Consider the following 16,302-nt stretch of genomic DNA (forward strand, 5'->3'; position numbering starts at 1 on the left):
ACCCTCAAGAGAAAAAAAAAAAAAGGCAGAAAAAAGCAGGAAAATATGTCACTTTTTAGTGTATGAAAGGAAACACAAAGGTAACTTATCCTCAGATGAGTTTTGAATGATGCATGGCTTATATTCCCCTCCTAGAATGCCAAAGAAGCAACCTTAAAGCCTCTGACCTTCTGAAAAAGAAGGGCCTATATATTTCTATCCTCACAGTTCTATGCCCTAGGTGGAAGCTGCAAGGCCTGCATTTCTCTCTTCTCAAAATCTGAGAGCTCCTCAAATCCTTTTGTGAGCTGATTACATCATGGAGTAGCAGGATTGAAAGCTTTCTCATTAAACTCTTTGGAACAGACACTTTATTTTTCCAAACCTATGCTTTCTATGTAAAGCAAAAATCAATGTGCAAGCAACTTCACAGGAACCTTTTAAGCCTCAAATTCTCAGCAGGAAGACTGCTGTTATAGCATTCTTTCCTGATTCTCCACAGCTTGATGATTTGCAGTGAGATTAACCCATTTCTTTGCTGTACTGCTAACATGTGGCAGATGTTGCTAAGTCTCAAAATTGTAAGAGCACTGATTGATTTGGGGTACAAGAAAGTGCTACCATTCCCCAACAGCAATCTAACACTGTGGGGTCAGCCCAGCATCAATTTCCATCTGACAGTTTTCTGCCCCAGAACTCTTTATCCCCAGTTTCTTGAGTCATGGACCTGTTCTCTAACTGTGTGCTAGACATTAGCAGGGGACACTGATGAGTTCCTTAACAGTTCTCTGGGTCACAGCATTATCTTGCCTGGGCAAGTCTGTCTCAGTGATATTTAACTGCTTTTTCCGTCCCCACCTCTGGCTGGATGCTAATCACTCATTTGCCATATGTGTGAGAAAACCACTGACAACCAACACCCTAAGAAAGGTCCTAAAACATGTGCACTGGTCTGCAGAGTAAGGAAGTGCATTGGTTATGCAAATAACAGTACATGTGGACAACTGCATGGATCTGATGGGAAACTACCACCTTCACCAGTTCTAATGGGATTACTTCGTGCAAATACATCCCTTGGAGGCCACTGTTGGGAACCTGGTTCTCACTCTTGAGAACTCCTATGAATTTAGGCCCACCCTCTTTTTCATTGCCCTCTTTCTGGTCAGCCACTGCTTTGGCCACTTTATGTTAGACAAATGTGTTGAAATCCTGAAAAATAAAATTACTTATTTTTATGCAAATAAGAATGACGGAGGCTTTACAAGGGCATGTAACAATAGGACACGAGGGAACGGCTTCAAACCGAAAAGCAGGTAGATTTAGATATTGGAAGGAAATTCTTTACTGTGAGGGTGGTGAGGCCACGGCAAAGGTTGTCCATAGCAGCTGTGGGTGCCCCATCCCTGGGAGTGTCCAAGACCAGGGGTAGACACGGGCCTGGTCTGGTGGAAGGTGCCCCTGCCCATGGCTGGGAGGTGAAACTAGACGATCTTTTAAGCCCCTTCCAACCCCAAACCATTCTGTGACTCTATGATTATACTCTTAACTTCTACTCTTGGCACAACCTGTTACGAGAACCACAGGACAAGAAACACATCTTATTCTTACACCGACGAGGGATTTTCCTACGCATTGGCTGCGCACAGCCCAGCATCGCAGCCCTTCCCCTCAGCTCCCTGCGGGGCCGCCCTCCCTCTCCCGCCGGCCCCGCTCCCGGCGGAGCAGAGGCGGGGCACGCCCTGGAGCGCTGTCTGCCGGCCTTTCGCCGGCGGCCTCGGCGGCCATTTCGGCGCGGCCCCGCTCCCCGCGTGCGGCCGGCGGCGGGCGGGCCCCGGGGGGCTGAGGGCGGGCCCCGGGGGGCTGAGGGCGGGCCCCGGCGGGCTGAGGGCGGGCCCCGGGGGGCTGAGGGCGGGCCCCGGCGGGCTGAGGGCGGGCCCCGGCGGGCGGCGGGCCGCTGAGGGCGCCGCGGGGCGGGGGCAGCGCCTGCGCCGCGGGGCCGCCGAAAGTTCAGGGCCACGTGGGGCGGGAGTGCAGCGGCCGCGGGGCAGAGCGTCCCGCAGACGGCCCCGGAGCCCCGCCGCGCTCACCTCTGCAGGCCCGCTCCTCCTCCGGCCCTCACCATGGCCCCCGCCGAGATCCTCAGCGGCAAGATTGTCTCCGGGTACGTGGCGGGGCCCGCGGCGCTCGGGCGGGACAGTCCGGGAGCCGCGGGGCTTTTGCCCGTCGGGAAGGAAGCGGGGTGGCCGGGGAGCTGAGGGGTGTGCTGGCGGCGGGACGGGGCTGTGGGGGGCTTTTGCTCTGCCTCTGTGGACGAAGCAGGTTTGGAGACACCCTAAAGCCTTTTCACTACGTTGCAGCCAAAGCTCGCTTCTTCCTGGCTGTCAACTCCCTGGCTGGGAGTTATTAGACGAAGTATGCTATTAAAGGTCCTCAGGAGAATGCTAAGTGCTGTGAGTGCTCCCCAGAAACCAGCGGTGCCTTTGGCAGCGCTGGAAAGCAGCTGGTGGCCGCTCAGCATCCGTGAGATGAGAGCCCAGGCAGGTGTGAAGCCACCGAATGACCTACAGCTTCTGTGTGTGTCAGCTCGGCTGCTGGGATGCTTTATGAGCAGGAGTTGGGAACATGTGCTTTAGGTATGGGCTCTCTTTTCGTACAGTCTGCGAGCATTGACTGTTCCTCTTTAAAGCAAAATACGTTAATCCACGTGTTGGATAACACATAGCTGGGTGTTCACAGGTGTCCTGCCAAAGCTATTTAGAAGATTTGGGAGACCTTGAAAGAAAAAATGTTTTCATACTTTTCAGCATTTACTTAGCTGGCAAGCCCTAGGTATAGGTGAGGCAGTGTTGTGTCTTTTAGTTTGCTTGTTTTGCCTGCTGCCACTTAACATACACATTTGGTAAGAAAGCCAAATAAATTCCCCTTATCCTGAGGAAAATGCAGCATAATGGTTCTGTTATATTCTGTGGAAACAGGGTTTGGTTAAGTAGGTTCACTGGGTATCTCCTGTCAATATAATCAAGGAACTCAGACAGAAAGGTTGCATTTGAAAAGGTATAATCTCAGCAAAGCAGTTAGTCTTCCTCTTAGGTATTGCTGTGTAGGACACAGCTACTTCTAACCAAGAGTGGAGCAGTGCTGAAAAGTAGGCCTAATATGCCTTGAATCTGAATAACCATGAGGAAAGGCTGCTTTTTTTTTTTTTTTTTTTTTTTTTTTTTTAACCTGGTAATTTTGGAGCCAGTACCACCTGTGTGTTGCAGTCTCTCAGTTTTATGGGCTTCATTCCACCTGATCCTTTTTTTTGGCAGTGTTGTGGCCAGCACACTCTGCAATGCCTGTGCTTGCTGCTCTTGGGACTTCATGATTTGCCTGTTGTAGGTTTCTTTCCTGTCATAGAAAGTCACCCTGAAGTGCAATAGGTCCTGGAAAGATGCTAGTTTGGGTACAGTGGTAATTCCCATTAAAACTTCTAGATTCTTTGGCATGGCATGTTGCATTGTTTACTTAATTTTAAAGATACAGGGACAAAATTTTTTATTCCTGCTTGTTTTCTGTACTATAGTAGCAGTTATAAACTAGCAGTTCTCAGATGACATTCATGATGTGCAAATACCTGGGAAGAGGCATGAGTTTTTAATAGGCACATACAGGAGAATGGTTTGATTAACTTCCAGCACATCTCTTAAGATGTTTCTATCTTCCAGAGTCATCAAATCTTGACCTGAAGACACCATAAAATGGAAAAACAATTGCAGTTGTTCAGTTCCTTTATTTGTGCTGTATTTATGTTCAATATAGCAAAAGCATCACCTGTTCCCCATGGGCCTTGGGTAGTTCTGCCTTCTTCTGCTGGAGTTCTTGAAGGAGCCATGAGGAACTGGGCTGTCCACCCTGGAGGCAGCTGTCCCTTTCTTCCAGACCCCTGGAGAAGTGCTGGTCCAAAGGATTCTCACTCTCCAGGGTTCACCTCCAGGCCAAGAGTCTGGCAGCAGCAGAAGTGGTAGGCATGTGGTTTTTCTAGGAATTTTCAACTGAAATGCCTTTTATAGAAAGAGAAGGTCCCTGACTTTACATCAACTGCAAAACCTTTTCAGTTGCTGTCTTGTAGGGCGTAGATTCTGTTACTTCACCCTTTAATCAAGAAAAATGTTGGTTTGTAAGCCATTCAAACATTGACAAATGAGTTGAGTCAAAGCTCCTAAGTATTGTGAACTTTCTCCTCCATCCACCAAGCACCCCTTCCTCAAAGTAAATGAAAAAATACCTAATTCACAATCACACCAGCTATTTAAACAAAAATCAGGTAGATACTGGCATTCTTTTCTTGTGAAACATGTAAAGAGAATGAATACTTTGAGAGAATTTCCTTGCCTCTATAAATAAGGACAACACTATATGGTGATAAAACTAGTTCACACCTTTGGAAGGCTCAGAAGAAGTTCAAAGGAAAATTGACATTTTCAGTGGCTTTGAGTATTACCTTTGAGGATGGAAAATGTGATTAGGCTGGGCATAGGAAGGAGAACATAGCAGACATTGTTTTCTCTGTAGGATTTTGGTGTTGATGTTAATGCATCAACATCAGAATTCATCTAAGTCTGCTTCTGTCAGTACAAACAAGCCTGCACAGTCTGTGAAATATATTAAATGTTGCAAGGCTTCTGCATCAATCTGAGTTGGCTGGTTACCTCGGGGTGGTTGTCCTCTGCTTCTCTGAGTGGCTGTTTAGTAATTCTGCCTTAGATTTTGTTACAAGTTAAATTTGCCTCACTGGCAAATGAGTTACAAAAGATGAGTTACTGTGTAACAGTACAGTAAACAAATTACTAATGGGAGAAAGAGAAGCAGCGCTTTAAGTATGCAGGATATGGTGGGTTGAAGGTAATAAAATACAGTATTCTCCACCTTTTATTGCTGGTATTCCCTGAAGGAAAAACAATCTCTGCTTCTGTGTCTAAAGAGATAATCAGAGCAAAAACGTGGCAGTGGCTCTTCTGTACATACCTTCATGTCCACTGCAGTGTGCTGTGGCTTTACCTTCTGAAAGAGCCCAGGTTTGGAAACCTCTGGGTTAGCCTGAATTGGTTGGTAGGGCCAAGAGTGGAGCAATCATTTCTGCTCTGGAAGAGTGGCTGATGAATAGCTGTGATGGCAGGCAAGACTTAGCACCCCTCACAGCCCCTAGGGATGGGCCAGGGCCGGGTAGTGCTTTGGGTTTAGAGTGCTCAATAAAGTGATCAGCCTGAACTTATAACTGGAGGTAACAGTGCAGCAAACAACTCCTCAGCCTTTTCACTCTGGGCCTTGAATGGTTTGTTTTTGGAGTTCCTGTTGTAACTCCAGGTAACTCTAGTCTGAAGTGGAAAAAATGTACCTGATCTCTGAGCTCTCTTTTGCCAGATCCTACCCACAGTGCTTCAGGCTTGCGCCGAAGGGTCCCACACTGCGGATGGGCTGAGTTTAAGTGAACTGCCAGTGCTATTGGGTGCACCCAAATATGAGCAAGAGCACTTGTGTTTAGTGCTGTGCAGACACAATTTTAAAAAAATGGGACCTTGCTTTAAAAAGTTGATAAGAGAGGAGAAAACATTGTCTGGTGGACAGTAGAGCCACAGATCTGTGATCTGTGCACATGAGCACCAGGTTACAGGGGAGGCCAAGAACCTTGTGGGTACTGCTGTGTCCCCTTTGTGAAATGGGTAAGATCTCAATATTATTCCTTCAGAAGGCAAACCTTTGTAGATAGGGCCTAGAATGTTCTCTGGAATGCTTGTAGCCACACAAAGGTGGATTGAGTCCTTACCTATTGCTCTTGTGTTTTCCTCTGATTAAATCACCTGATAGTAGGGCATTATATACAGCATCCATTTTGGGAAGCAGGTCTGATTAGTGTCATGGATGTTGCAGCATGGCAATGTGGTATCATAACTCATGTTTTGAGCGTACTCTTCTAAGTTTTAAAAAACTCAGATTTGTGTTAAACTTTGTTGTTCCATTGTCAGTCATCCACAATTGCAAAGTGCCTCTTTTGCTGCCTGTCTGTCAGACCCACCTTAGACTGAAATTCAGGACATGATGGAAAAGCATCTAAAAAAGCAGAAATGTCATCGTGTGTTTATCTGGTCTGAAGAGAGCTCATGCATGTATTTGTGCTGACACAACCAAAAAGTTGGTTAAAAACATTTTGAGTGTGGAAGTGGTAGAAAGTAGCAGGCATTTTTCCTAGGAGGTAATGGCTGTGTGCATGCAGGAGCATGCAGTGGTGGTGCATGAGACAAGAGGGTGGGACTCATTCCAGTTCTAAGTGATGACTTCCTGCAACTGGAGCCATCTGTTGAATTGTCAGCAGTGTTCTGATGGTCTTTCCCAAGGTATTTCCTAACCCAGTGCCTCTCACTGAGCCAACCTGTGACTTCCTTCAGGAGAGACTCCTCTATGCCTCCTTTGGGTGGAAGTGGGATATCCTGTGACATTCTTCTTTGCAGCCTGCTCATAGCATTTTAAGATAATGCCGTTGGCCTGGGCTAGGAGGTGGTGCCATGGTGGTTTTGAGATGGGAAGTCTTGTTTTTCCACATTTTGGTGTTGGTAATGGGAGCAACAGGAGGTGAGCAGTGGCAGTGCTGCAGGCTGTAAGGAGGAATGGCTGCAGGGACAACAGCTCTGACTAGAATGGTGCAGGACCTAGGGGAGACCATCAGCCTCATGCAGCTGTTTCTGCAGGGCTGCAGCAGGAGCCTTTCTGCTGCATGTTTATGAAACCCTTGGGGAATCTGTGATCCAGGCAGTAAAACCAAACCCTCTTATTTGGGGACAGGCATCTTCTGGAGCATCACTGTCTCTGAGGAGGTGTTTGCCAGATCCTATGTTTGGCACTATTTGCATAGACCCTGGACGCTGTTACTCACAGAAGGGACAGAAACACAGCTTAGTGTCATCTTCAGTATGGTGCTGTGTGTCCTCACCAGCTGAGCACTGTCCACAATCCCACAGGAGGATGTGGGGTTCTGCTGACTTGGGAGCCGTGTTCTCTCCATTTCCAGCAGAGCTAAAGGAGTGTGGTTTGTCCTTTGTTTGAATTTCTGGGAAATTCACTTAATAAATTTAAATTCAGCTCACTGTTGCAGTCTACTAGAAGAAATGCTAACAAGTTCTTTAATCTTTGGAGCTGGCTGTTGCATTGTATGTTTTGAACCGTGTGCTGTCCTTAACCTATGTGGACCCTGGACTTTTGTTTGCTGTAAGAGTTTGTTTGAGGAAGGGCACATGGGCACAGGAGAAGGCTTAGAGTCAGAGAGAAGGCTTTTGGGGAAGCAGCTACATAGAATTACAAATTTTTTGTTTGAAGACTTTACAGAATTTTCATACAGCTAGTGAAAAGTGGTATTGATTTATCAGTATGAACTTTTATCTTTGAGAAGGCCTGAGGTTCACAATAGAATTTTGCAGACTGTATAAATAAATAGCTGCTGGTTTGCAGAGATTATTTTTATGGCTTTTGCGAGTCTATGGACTTAAAAGAAAGATTTCTTCTTTTTTTCTTGAATTTTCTCTCTTAATCTTTGCCCCTGTGGTTTTTGTTAGACACCCAACGCTAGGTGGCTCTCTAACAAGTAAATTCTTGATTCAAGGCTCCTAAAGAAAATCGCACTCACAGCACCACGTTTGTATGTTTGTGTGTGTTACTTTTCTTCTGGAGCTGAAGGGAAAGTGACCTAGTGCCTGACTGCAGAAAATGACAGCAAATGTAATGTGTGAATAGTTGTGGCTGCTGGGGGTAAAAGCACACCAGAGCCCTGCTTCACAGAGGAAGTTGGGTGGGCTCATTTCTTTTCAGCTGAGAAGACTAGAATAAAAGTAATACCTAACAGCCTGTGACCCTTTCTAATACTGCATGTTTACTTGCATTTCTTTTTGTTTGGTGGCCACAAACTAGTGCTGCCTTTACTTTACTGAAACACCAGAGACCACAGAAATAGTTCCCTTGGAGAGTTGCCTGCACTCACAGGCCACAAGCAGGGGGCCTGATGCTCCTTGAGATTGTTGTGCAGTTGTTAGAGGCTGCTCAGGTGCCTCCCTAGGGGCTTACAGCTGGAGTGTAAGGAGTGGTAGTTGGGAAGTTTGCTACCCAGCAGATGAATTTTTGCCACTTAAGCACAAAGAATTGCTGGGGTAAGGTTTACTATGAAGCTGTTTCTGAACTCATCAGCTGGTCGTGATGTCAAGTCTTCTACAGAGGTGACAGCCAAAGGAAGGCTCAGAACTACTGTTTCTTGAGTAAGGCTTAAAACAGTTTTGTCCACTGAAGCTTGTTAAGAGACTTTGAACCACTTGACCAGATGCAGACACGTATAAATACTCTGAACCCACTCCAGGTGCAGCAGAGCTCTGACCATGTGATTCAGGATTTAGCAGGAGAGATGTATGATTTGGGATGTAGATGGAAGCTGTGACTCCCTCTGATGAGATTTAAAACAGCCTTAGGGCTGCTTCTAGCTGGGCCAGTTGCAGCTCTCCTCTGGGATCAGTGCTGCTGGGTGGAGAGAGCTGTGTGCTGCTCCCATTTCCCTGTCTTCCTGCCTCTGGTGGTTCTAATTTGGAGTTCTTAGTTGCAGGGTAGAGTTGCCTGACTGGCTGTTTTCCTGCAGTTTCCCTTTACGCAGGAATCACAGCCTCCCAGCTGGCATCAGCTATGTACCCTGTCCCTGTGCCCTTGCTGTTCACATTTTTAATGAACTGGCATCAACAGCACCTGCTCCAGTCTGGGAAGTCTTGTCCCACTCAGGAAGTAGCAGACCTGGTGATACTGATCTGAGGGTAGATGAGCACAAGGAGACAGACCTGGTTTTAGGCAAAAGGGTGTTTGGTGTAGATTTGCTGAGTGTGGTGGTACCTTCTCATCTCTGAGAATGGGCATGGGACACAGGATGGAGATCACATGGAGGACAGACCTGTGAAGCCTCTCATGTCCTCTGAGGTTTTACTTACATGGCTTTTTCTTCTGAGTGTCTCTTACATTTGCAGTGCAGTGCCACAGCCTCCTTCCAGTGCCATGAGTCTGAGATGGACAGAACTGGTCAGTTCTTTCAGAATCCTGACTGCCTCTGGTGAGGAGATGGAGCAGTTTGGCCTAGCACCTTCCCTGGTGAAGGATTATGCTTGTGGGGCCAGAGAGTAGTTGAGAAATTAGAGGGAAGAGCAAGGCTGGGGATAGGTGGTAAGAGTGACTTTTGAGCTGCCTGTGGTTAATTTAAGTGCTGGATACTCATTATTTAAACATTCCATGGTAAACTAGGTGTGAGTTTGCATCTAAACTAGAACAACTGATCAGTGCTCTGTTTCAAAGTTATGTTTTTACAGTTTTATCCTTAAACTTGCCTTTGCTGAAGGGTTGAACTGAGCTCTCTGTACCAGGGTTTGGAGACTTTTCATCACCCCTGTCCACCTCCCATTCTCCTGCCTGCTTTACCTTTGGGTACCTCCTGCTTGTTTCATTATTTCCCAGAGTTTTACCATTGTAGATTCATAATCCCTTACCAGGACAGCTTGTGTGACAGTGACGACTGGTGTCTCTGGCATTCAGGTAATTTTAGTACAGCATAGGTGGAAAGAGGATTTCCTTTTGAGAAAGGAGTTTGAAATCCCAGGAGTTTCCATGCCAAATTTTGAACCTTCTTTTTTGACCTTTGTATCCTGTGAGAGTGTGAAGAAGCACAATGTGGACTTCAAAAAAATAAAATTATTTAAATAAATTTGAATGAACTTGGTTCCAAAGTGTCTTAGGGATTTATGAACATCAGTCTAATTTGGAGATTGCTGTGAGCTGTGTACTCGAGGCATAAGTACATGTTTGCCAGTCTGCCCATCTGTCACCTTTACAATTCCTGACTGTATCAGAATTCAGTCCTGTGATTAACTTCTGCCTTGTATTTGTTTTCATTTTTTTCCTCTCTTCAGACAAGTGAGAGACAGACTAAAGCAGCAAGTTATTGAGATGACTGAGAAGTTCCCAGGCTTCAGACCAGGACTTGCCATTTTGCAGGTATTGTTTTCTTTAATGACAACTACAGAAAATACAAGTTGCTTTGCAGTGGTAAGGGCACAGCTGATGACCTTCATCAAAGCTGCCTTGTTGTTGGTAGCATTTTTTTAGGAACAGTGTTCTCTGTGGAATGGTGACACAGTCCTGTTATGTCTTTTTGCCAAGTATCAGGGCCTAAAATTCTTTTAGGGTTTTTCAGTTGTTTTATTTCTTTCTTCAGACCCTGTTCTCTGTTGGAGTGTTGTGTTTGTGAAATGGTGAAATCAAGCTGTTTTCCTATTAAGAGTAAGCAGTGCTTGTAGACTCTGTTCCAAATCTCTGCACTTGAGTGAGCCCTGAAGTTTGGCAGCTTTCAGAGATGTTTTGTACCAGAAATCCTCCAAATGGGATGTTTATTAAGTGATTTGATCTACTATTTTGTCATAACATTGAGAAGAAAAAGGGGCAGAGGAGGAGAGGGAACCCAAACAAAACTAAGACTACCTTTGGCCAAGGTGACTTTGAGTGCAAGGGATGGAACAATATCCTGTTGCTGAACTGGATATCTCTCAGAAGCGAGCAAGTGTTAGAGTCTACACAGAAAGGCTTGTAGAGGTAGAAAGCACATGTCAAGTACAGTGGTTTGACTTGTGTAGCAGGATTTGGCAGAATTTTTTTCCTTAGCAGCTGTAAAAAATGGAAACTCTTTGTGCTTAGGTCAGAGGGTGACTAGCAGTAGCAAGTGTCATGCTACAGGAGGGAACTGTGTGTCCACAAAGGATTGAGGGAATGTAAGTGGCTGCTTAGAGAAGTGACTTTTGTTCTTCAGCAGTATTTTGGGCTCCTGCAGAGCCTTTGGTGCCTTATCTGTGTATTCCAGTGCTAATACCAAGGCTTGCTCCTCTTCGATGCCAGGAACAAATTTGTGCTTGTCTTTTGGGGCTTTTTCCTGGTTTTCTTTTCCATTAGCTTTAAGTAGATTGTCTTTACAGAAAATTAGTGCAGGGCTTAGAAGGAAGGAGGGTCTAAAAATTTAGTAGTGCTTTCATGAAAGCTGCTGAACTGTTGACCTCATAAACTGTCTTCAAAAATTGCTGTCTTTTGGCGTTATTGGATTGTGTTTGTGGTGGGCCTGTGTTCAGTCCTGGATTGTCTCAGAGTCCTTTACAACCTGTTTGTTCGTTGGCTATCTGACACTTTTTTAAGCTTCCAAACAGCGTGGGTTTGGAGTCCATCTCCTAAAACTGATCTTTGCAGCTGTCTGTTTTTCAGTGAAGTTAGGACAATGAGTAGTTTTTTATTTGTAGCACACAATACATTATGTGCTCTGTTCTTGGGAGGTGTCTGGTGTCCTCTGAGCTGAAAGAATAAGTCAGTTAATCTTTATTTCTTTGTCCTGTAGTCAGTAATTCCTTATTCACAAAACACGTTTGCTGACGTCTCCTGGTTCTCTGCCCAGTTTGAAACAAACCTTTTCCTAAACCACCCAGCAGGCTTTATAGGGGAGACAGCCCCTTTATCTGTACCTAGGGAGGAAGAACCAACATGTTCTGGGTGATCAGGTCAGTCACCCTTGCAGCTTGTAGTCTATGTGAGAACCAGGGATGACTCCCAAGGACCAGGAAACAGGATTTCAAGAGCTTGCTTATCAGCTTTTCCTTATTTCACCCCTAATTTATTAAGATTAGAAGGAGTATTACCTTTAACAAAACATACTGGATGATGCACGTGGTCTCCTGTAATGCAGTTGTACTGTAAGCACCCAGTACTGCTAAAAACTGTAGGCATTTGTTCCACTTGCTGCTTTCTTTTTGTGCATCACTTTGTCCTTGTTTTGTTTCCTATTTGGCAGGAAGATTCTCAAGGTTCAAAACGGCAGTGGAGGAAATGTCTCTATCAAAGCACACACGTATATAAGATTAAGAGTCCTGGTAATCAAAGAGGCCCAATGTGTCTGAAAGCCTTAATCAGATAATTGAATGTTATCAGCACCTGCTGGTCTTGTTAATTAGCTAAGGATTTAACTTTCTCAGATCAGATGGCAGGCAATATTTTCTGCTTTGTAAAGCACTGTGTTTTTAAGGTTTTTCAACAGGTGCAAATGTTGTTTGTGCAGGAGATCACACAACTTGTCTTTAGCTGCCTTGTACTTGAAAGAATTTCCCGGTTACCTCCAGCTGCTTATATTCTCTATCAGTGTGTTTTACAGTAAGTCAGGAATACCTCTGTGTCCCTGATGTAGATCCTAGGAAGCTGAGGGTTAAGCCCATCTCAGCCTGTGTCTGGGTCTCTGTTCTGTGCTGTAATTCAACTGTCTTTTCATCCTTAGGTTGGAAATCGGGATGATTCAAACCTCTACATTAACATGAAGCTGAAGGCTGCTGCTGAGGTAATGCCTGGACTTTCTACCCTCCTACAGTTGGTCAGATCTCAATATGAAAAACCAGATGCAAGTCAATAGTTTTGTCTAAGCTTTGCCAGCATTGGAGAAAGCAGTGTTGGCCTGAGTTTTCAGTACAAGAATGTAGTTTAGTTGTGTAACCTGAGAGCCAAGCGGGGTGCTCTGGTCACAGCAGTGTGGGTTGGTGCCACTTTCTGTGTGATCATCACAGATCACATTTTTCTGAAGTGCTGTATCTTTCCTGACCTGTGGCCTTGTCGCTATCTTCCTTGAATGTCTTGTACCTTCAGTTGCCTTGTGCTTGTCACAGGTAGAACATTACATGCTACAACAGGGCAGGAACACAGATGAGTGCGTTTTTCCCTAGGTGATACCTGGCATTTCTGCTGGAATTTTAAGGCACTGTGCTGTCAAGCAAAGCTGATGTTGTTCATGTCAAAAGGTGAATGGGACAGTTAAAGGACAGACTCAGTAGGCAAAGCACTTATCTTTCTTTGATGGTATTTCTGGAGTGTAGGACTTGAGTCTCAGGAACAGGAGATAGACTTGGGAATTGTGACAGAATGTAGCTGTGATTAATCTGGATAGAGAGATTAGCCAGATCAATTTGATGTCGATTCAGAAATCAGATAATTTGTTATTTTCATTTGCAGATTGGGATCAGTGCCAATCACATAAAATTGCCAAACACAGCAACAGAAGCTGATGTAAGTAATATAGCCAGTGATGAAAAAATACATAACTGGTGTTGAGCTCAAGATATCTTTGCCTTGTCATTGTATAAAAAAGGGCTACTTGCGTATTGATACTAACTCATGAAAAAAGAATTGGAACCTGCTGAGATATTTTTGTGGGGGGTTTTTGGTAAAGAAATCTAAAACACTACAATGTAAAATTTAAAGACTTTGGAAGCTATTTTTTTAACGTTAAAAAATGTAAGTGGTTTATACTTTGGGGTGTTTGTATTTTTTAATCAGATAAGATTATGGTTTTTTTTCTTTGCATCAGTCCTATTTCAGTTCATCAGCCATTAGTTTTTTGGTGTTTGCTGTTGTAGGTGCTCAAGTGCATTGCCTCTTTGAATGCAGACCCAGCTGTTCATGGCTTTATAGTGCAGCTGCCTCTTGACTCCAATAAACCCATCAACACAGAAAAAATAACCAATGCTGTTGCACCTGAGAAGGATGTGGATGGGTAAACTGACTTCACCCCTGGAGAGCATGACAGCTACTCCAGAAAGAAACCTTTCTTCCTTATTTTCTCTTGAACAGTGAGGCTAGGTATCTTACTTGGCCTTTATTCTTTCAAAATGCAGCTTAAGTAGCATCAATGCTGGGAAACTCTCTAGAGGGGACCTTGGAGACTGCTTTATTCCCTGTACACCAAAGGGATGCATGGAACTGATCAGGCAGACAGGTAAGGAGGTTTCCATACATTATTCATGAGTGCAGTAGTCTTCAATAAGTGTACAAATTACACACATTGCAAGGCTCTGCTTCACAACTTCTGCTGAGATACCACATTTCATCTCTGCTACCTTAGATACTAAAAGAACTAGGTCAAAATGGTCTTTGCTTCCACCCTCCCAACTGCAATTCCCTACCACAGAAAACAAAGAAAAATAGTATCCTCAAGCACTAGGACCAGACTTAAACTGACCAAGACTCCAGAGCAGTTTGAGTTAGTATGTACCAGGCTGCACAGTGACCTCTTTTTTGCTCTCTCCTGACTCTCTGTGGGGCAGGTGTCCAGGTGGCAGGGAAAAGAGCCGTGGTGATCGGTCGCAGTAAGATTGTGGGTGCTCCCATGCACGACCTGCTGCTCTGGAATAACGCAACAGTCACCACGTGCCATTCCAAGACCTCCACCCTGGCTGAGGAGGTAAGAGCAGGCTGTAGTTACATGTTCCAGGCCACTGCTGCCCCATACACATTGCTGCTCAGTGTGTTGCTGCTGTGAGTCATTAGGTCTGGGGTGTCTTTCATGTCAGTTGGTTTCCCAGTCCTGCTCGTTGCGTGGTTGTGTAAATACTTCCGCTGGAATAGGATCTTGATTATTTTTGGCACTTAATTAGAGGGGTTTAATTATAACAATAAAATTATTATTTTTGTTCTCTTCGAGCAAGTGCTGAGAATTTAATCATCCCATCCTAATCTCCATATAGGGGTTGGCAAAACAGCATATGTTTTTGTGTTCTGATTTTTTTTTTTTTACCAAAAAGACCAGGTGGTCTTCTGCTCTAATGGCTGAGAAATGTTAGGCCAAATGATTTTTCAGTTGGTTTATTTTTTTCAGTCGATTTTCTGTGACAGGGAGTTGGTACCATTTTCCTCTTCAGCAGTGAGAGTGACAGAAATAGTGTTTTGCTGTGCTGCCACCTACTTGGATTTCGTAGAGCCATCAGCACTGCCAGGCTCTGTAGGCAAGTATTAAAGCTGAAAAGGGAGTAGGAGTGTTTGAATATAACTCGCAAAGTAGATCAGAAACACTGCAGTGCTTCATGCCGTTAAGCTGCTGTTCAGTAAGACCATCATTAGGTTGATTAAAAATTGAAGTGCTAATACTTAATGAAATCTTAAAAATAGTTTATCATCCTTGAAGATTAAAGGAAAAAAATTCAAATGGATAGCAGCTTCCTAAGCAAATGTGAATGAAGCAGTGCAGGAACTGACAACGAGCTTTAGACAGAGTCTTTAACACCAGCTTCATGAGTGGATCTGTCAAATTTATTGAGTAGTCCCTGGATGAATATTAGTGCTGAAATGCAGTCAGCTTTCGCTGGAGTTGTGTGTTATGCAGTCCTGGACATGAAAAGCATAAGACAGTGCTATCACAAGTGAAGTGCAGCTTAGTTCTGTGCAGGGGTTGTTCTTGGCTGAACAAGATGAGTTCTTGCTGTCTGATGAGTGCTGGGTATATTTCCAGCACTGAATGTGCAGGGATATTTGAAGGGAGGAAGAGAAGAATATTCAGAAGGCTTTAATTTTATCTAAATGTAGCCTGTATGATCCACTTGGGAATCATGGAGGAGTTTAGAGGAGGTTGTGAAGTGTTGACTAGCGATAGTTTGGGGTAGGAGTGTGAAAATCGGCCATTATTTCTAGCTGCAGGAATTTATCTTTGCCAAGGAACTGGCAGCTACCTTTAATTGCTGACAGTGCCCTTCCATGCCTCCAGTGGCAGTGGGTGAGCACAGTTTCACTGCAGTTGAAGCTAATCTAACTTGCTGCAGAAGCAGCTCTGCGTTTTCCCACTGCCAGTGTGATACACAGTTGTTTGTTATTTTTAAATTTTTTTATAGGTTGGCAAAGCTGATATCCTGGTGGTTGCAGCTGGTAGAGCTGAAATGGTCAAAGGTGAATGGATCAAGCCTGGTGCAATCGTAATAGACTGTGGAATTAACCATGTGCCAGGTGCGTGGGCAAGGGGGGATGTGTTTGTATATAAATGCAGCTCTTAAGTTCATGAATGCTGTTTCCTTGGTGTCTCTGATCCACATGGACTTCTTTCTCCTGTAAGTCTGTCTGAAGTAATGATGGCAACCTCTGACAATGCCAAAGTAAGGAAAACACTGGTCTGAAGTACTCTCCTAAAGCAGATCAGTGGCAGTTTTGATTCTGCCTTCAAGGAGGCTGATGATTAAGAGAGGAAAGAGGAGGCCTATGAAATATTGCAACAGAATATCCATTTAATTTGCCCCAGCTGTGTAGTGAAGTCTTGTCACTGTTGTCACTTTGGAGCACGGGGCTTTGCTGTCATTACTTCGTGGTTGGATCTGATGAAGCTGTTCCCTTTGAAGTACAGAAGTGACAAGCAGCCTCTTAAAGTAGCTTTAAAGTAGTGGATTTGTTGAATCACAGCATTAACTTCTTAGGCTTGAATGGCTGTTGTCTTGAAAC

General features: G+C 44.6%; 1 protein-coding gene across 1 annotated transcript in view; it reads left to right on the forward strand.

Moving 5' to 3' along the window:
- Nucleotides 1-2,003: 2,003 nt before the first annotated feature.
- Nucleotides 2,004-16,302, forward strand: part of MTHFD1 (methylenetetrahydrofolate dehydrogenase, cyclohydrolase and formyltetrahydrofolate synthetase 1) — a 40,024-nt gene continuing 25,725 nt past the window's right edge. The window contains exons 1-8 of the mRNA XM_066321638.1: nt 2,004-2,140; nt 9,939-10,023; nt 12,332-12,391; nt 13,057-13,110; nt 13,461-13,597; nt 13,719-13,819; nt 14,148-14,284; nt 15,705-15,816. Of these exons, the coding sequence (XP_066177735.1) occupies nt 2,100-2,140; nt 9,939-10,023; nt 12,332-12,391; nt 13,057-13,110; nt 13,461-13,597; nt 13,719-13,819; nt 14,148-14,284; nt 15,705-15,816 (727 nt within the window). The 5' untranslated portion in view covers nt 2,004-2,099. The remainder of the gene's footprint in view (nt 2,141-9,938; nt 10,024-12,331; nt 12,392-13,056; nt 13,111-13,460; nt 13,598-13,718; nt 13,820-14,147; nt 14,285-15,704; nt 15,817-16,302) is intronic.

Source organism: Sylvia atricapilla, chromosome 6 (genome assembly GCF_009819655.1).
Source record: "Sylvia atricapilla isolate bSylAtr1 chromosome 6, bSylAtr1.pri, whole genome shotgun sequence".
Taxonomy (NCBI): Eukaryota; Metazoa; Chordata; class Aves; order Passeriformes; family Sylviidae; genus Sylvia; species Sylvia atricapilla.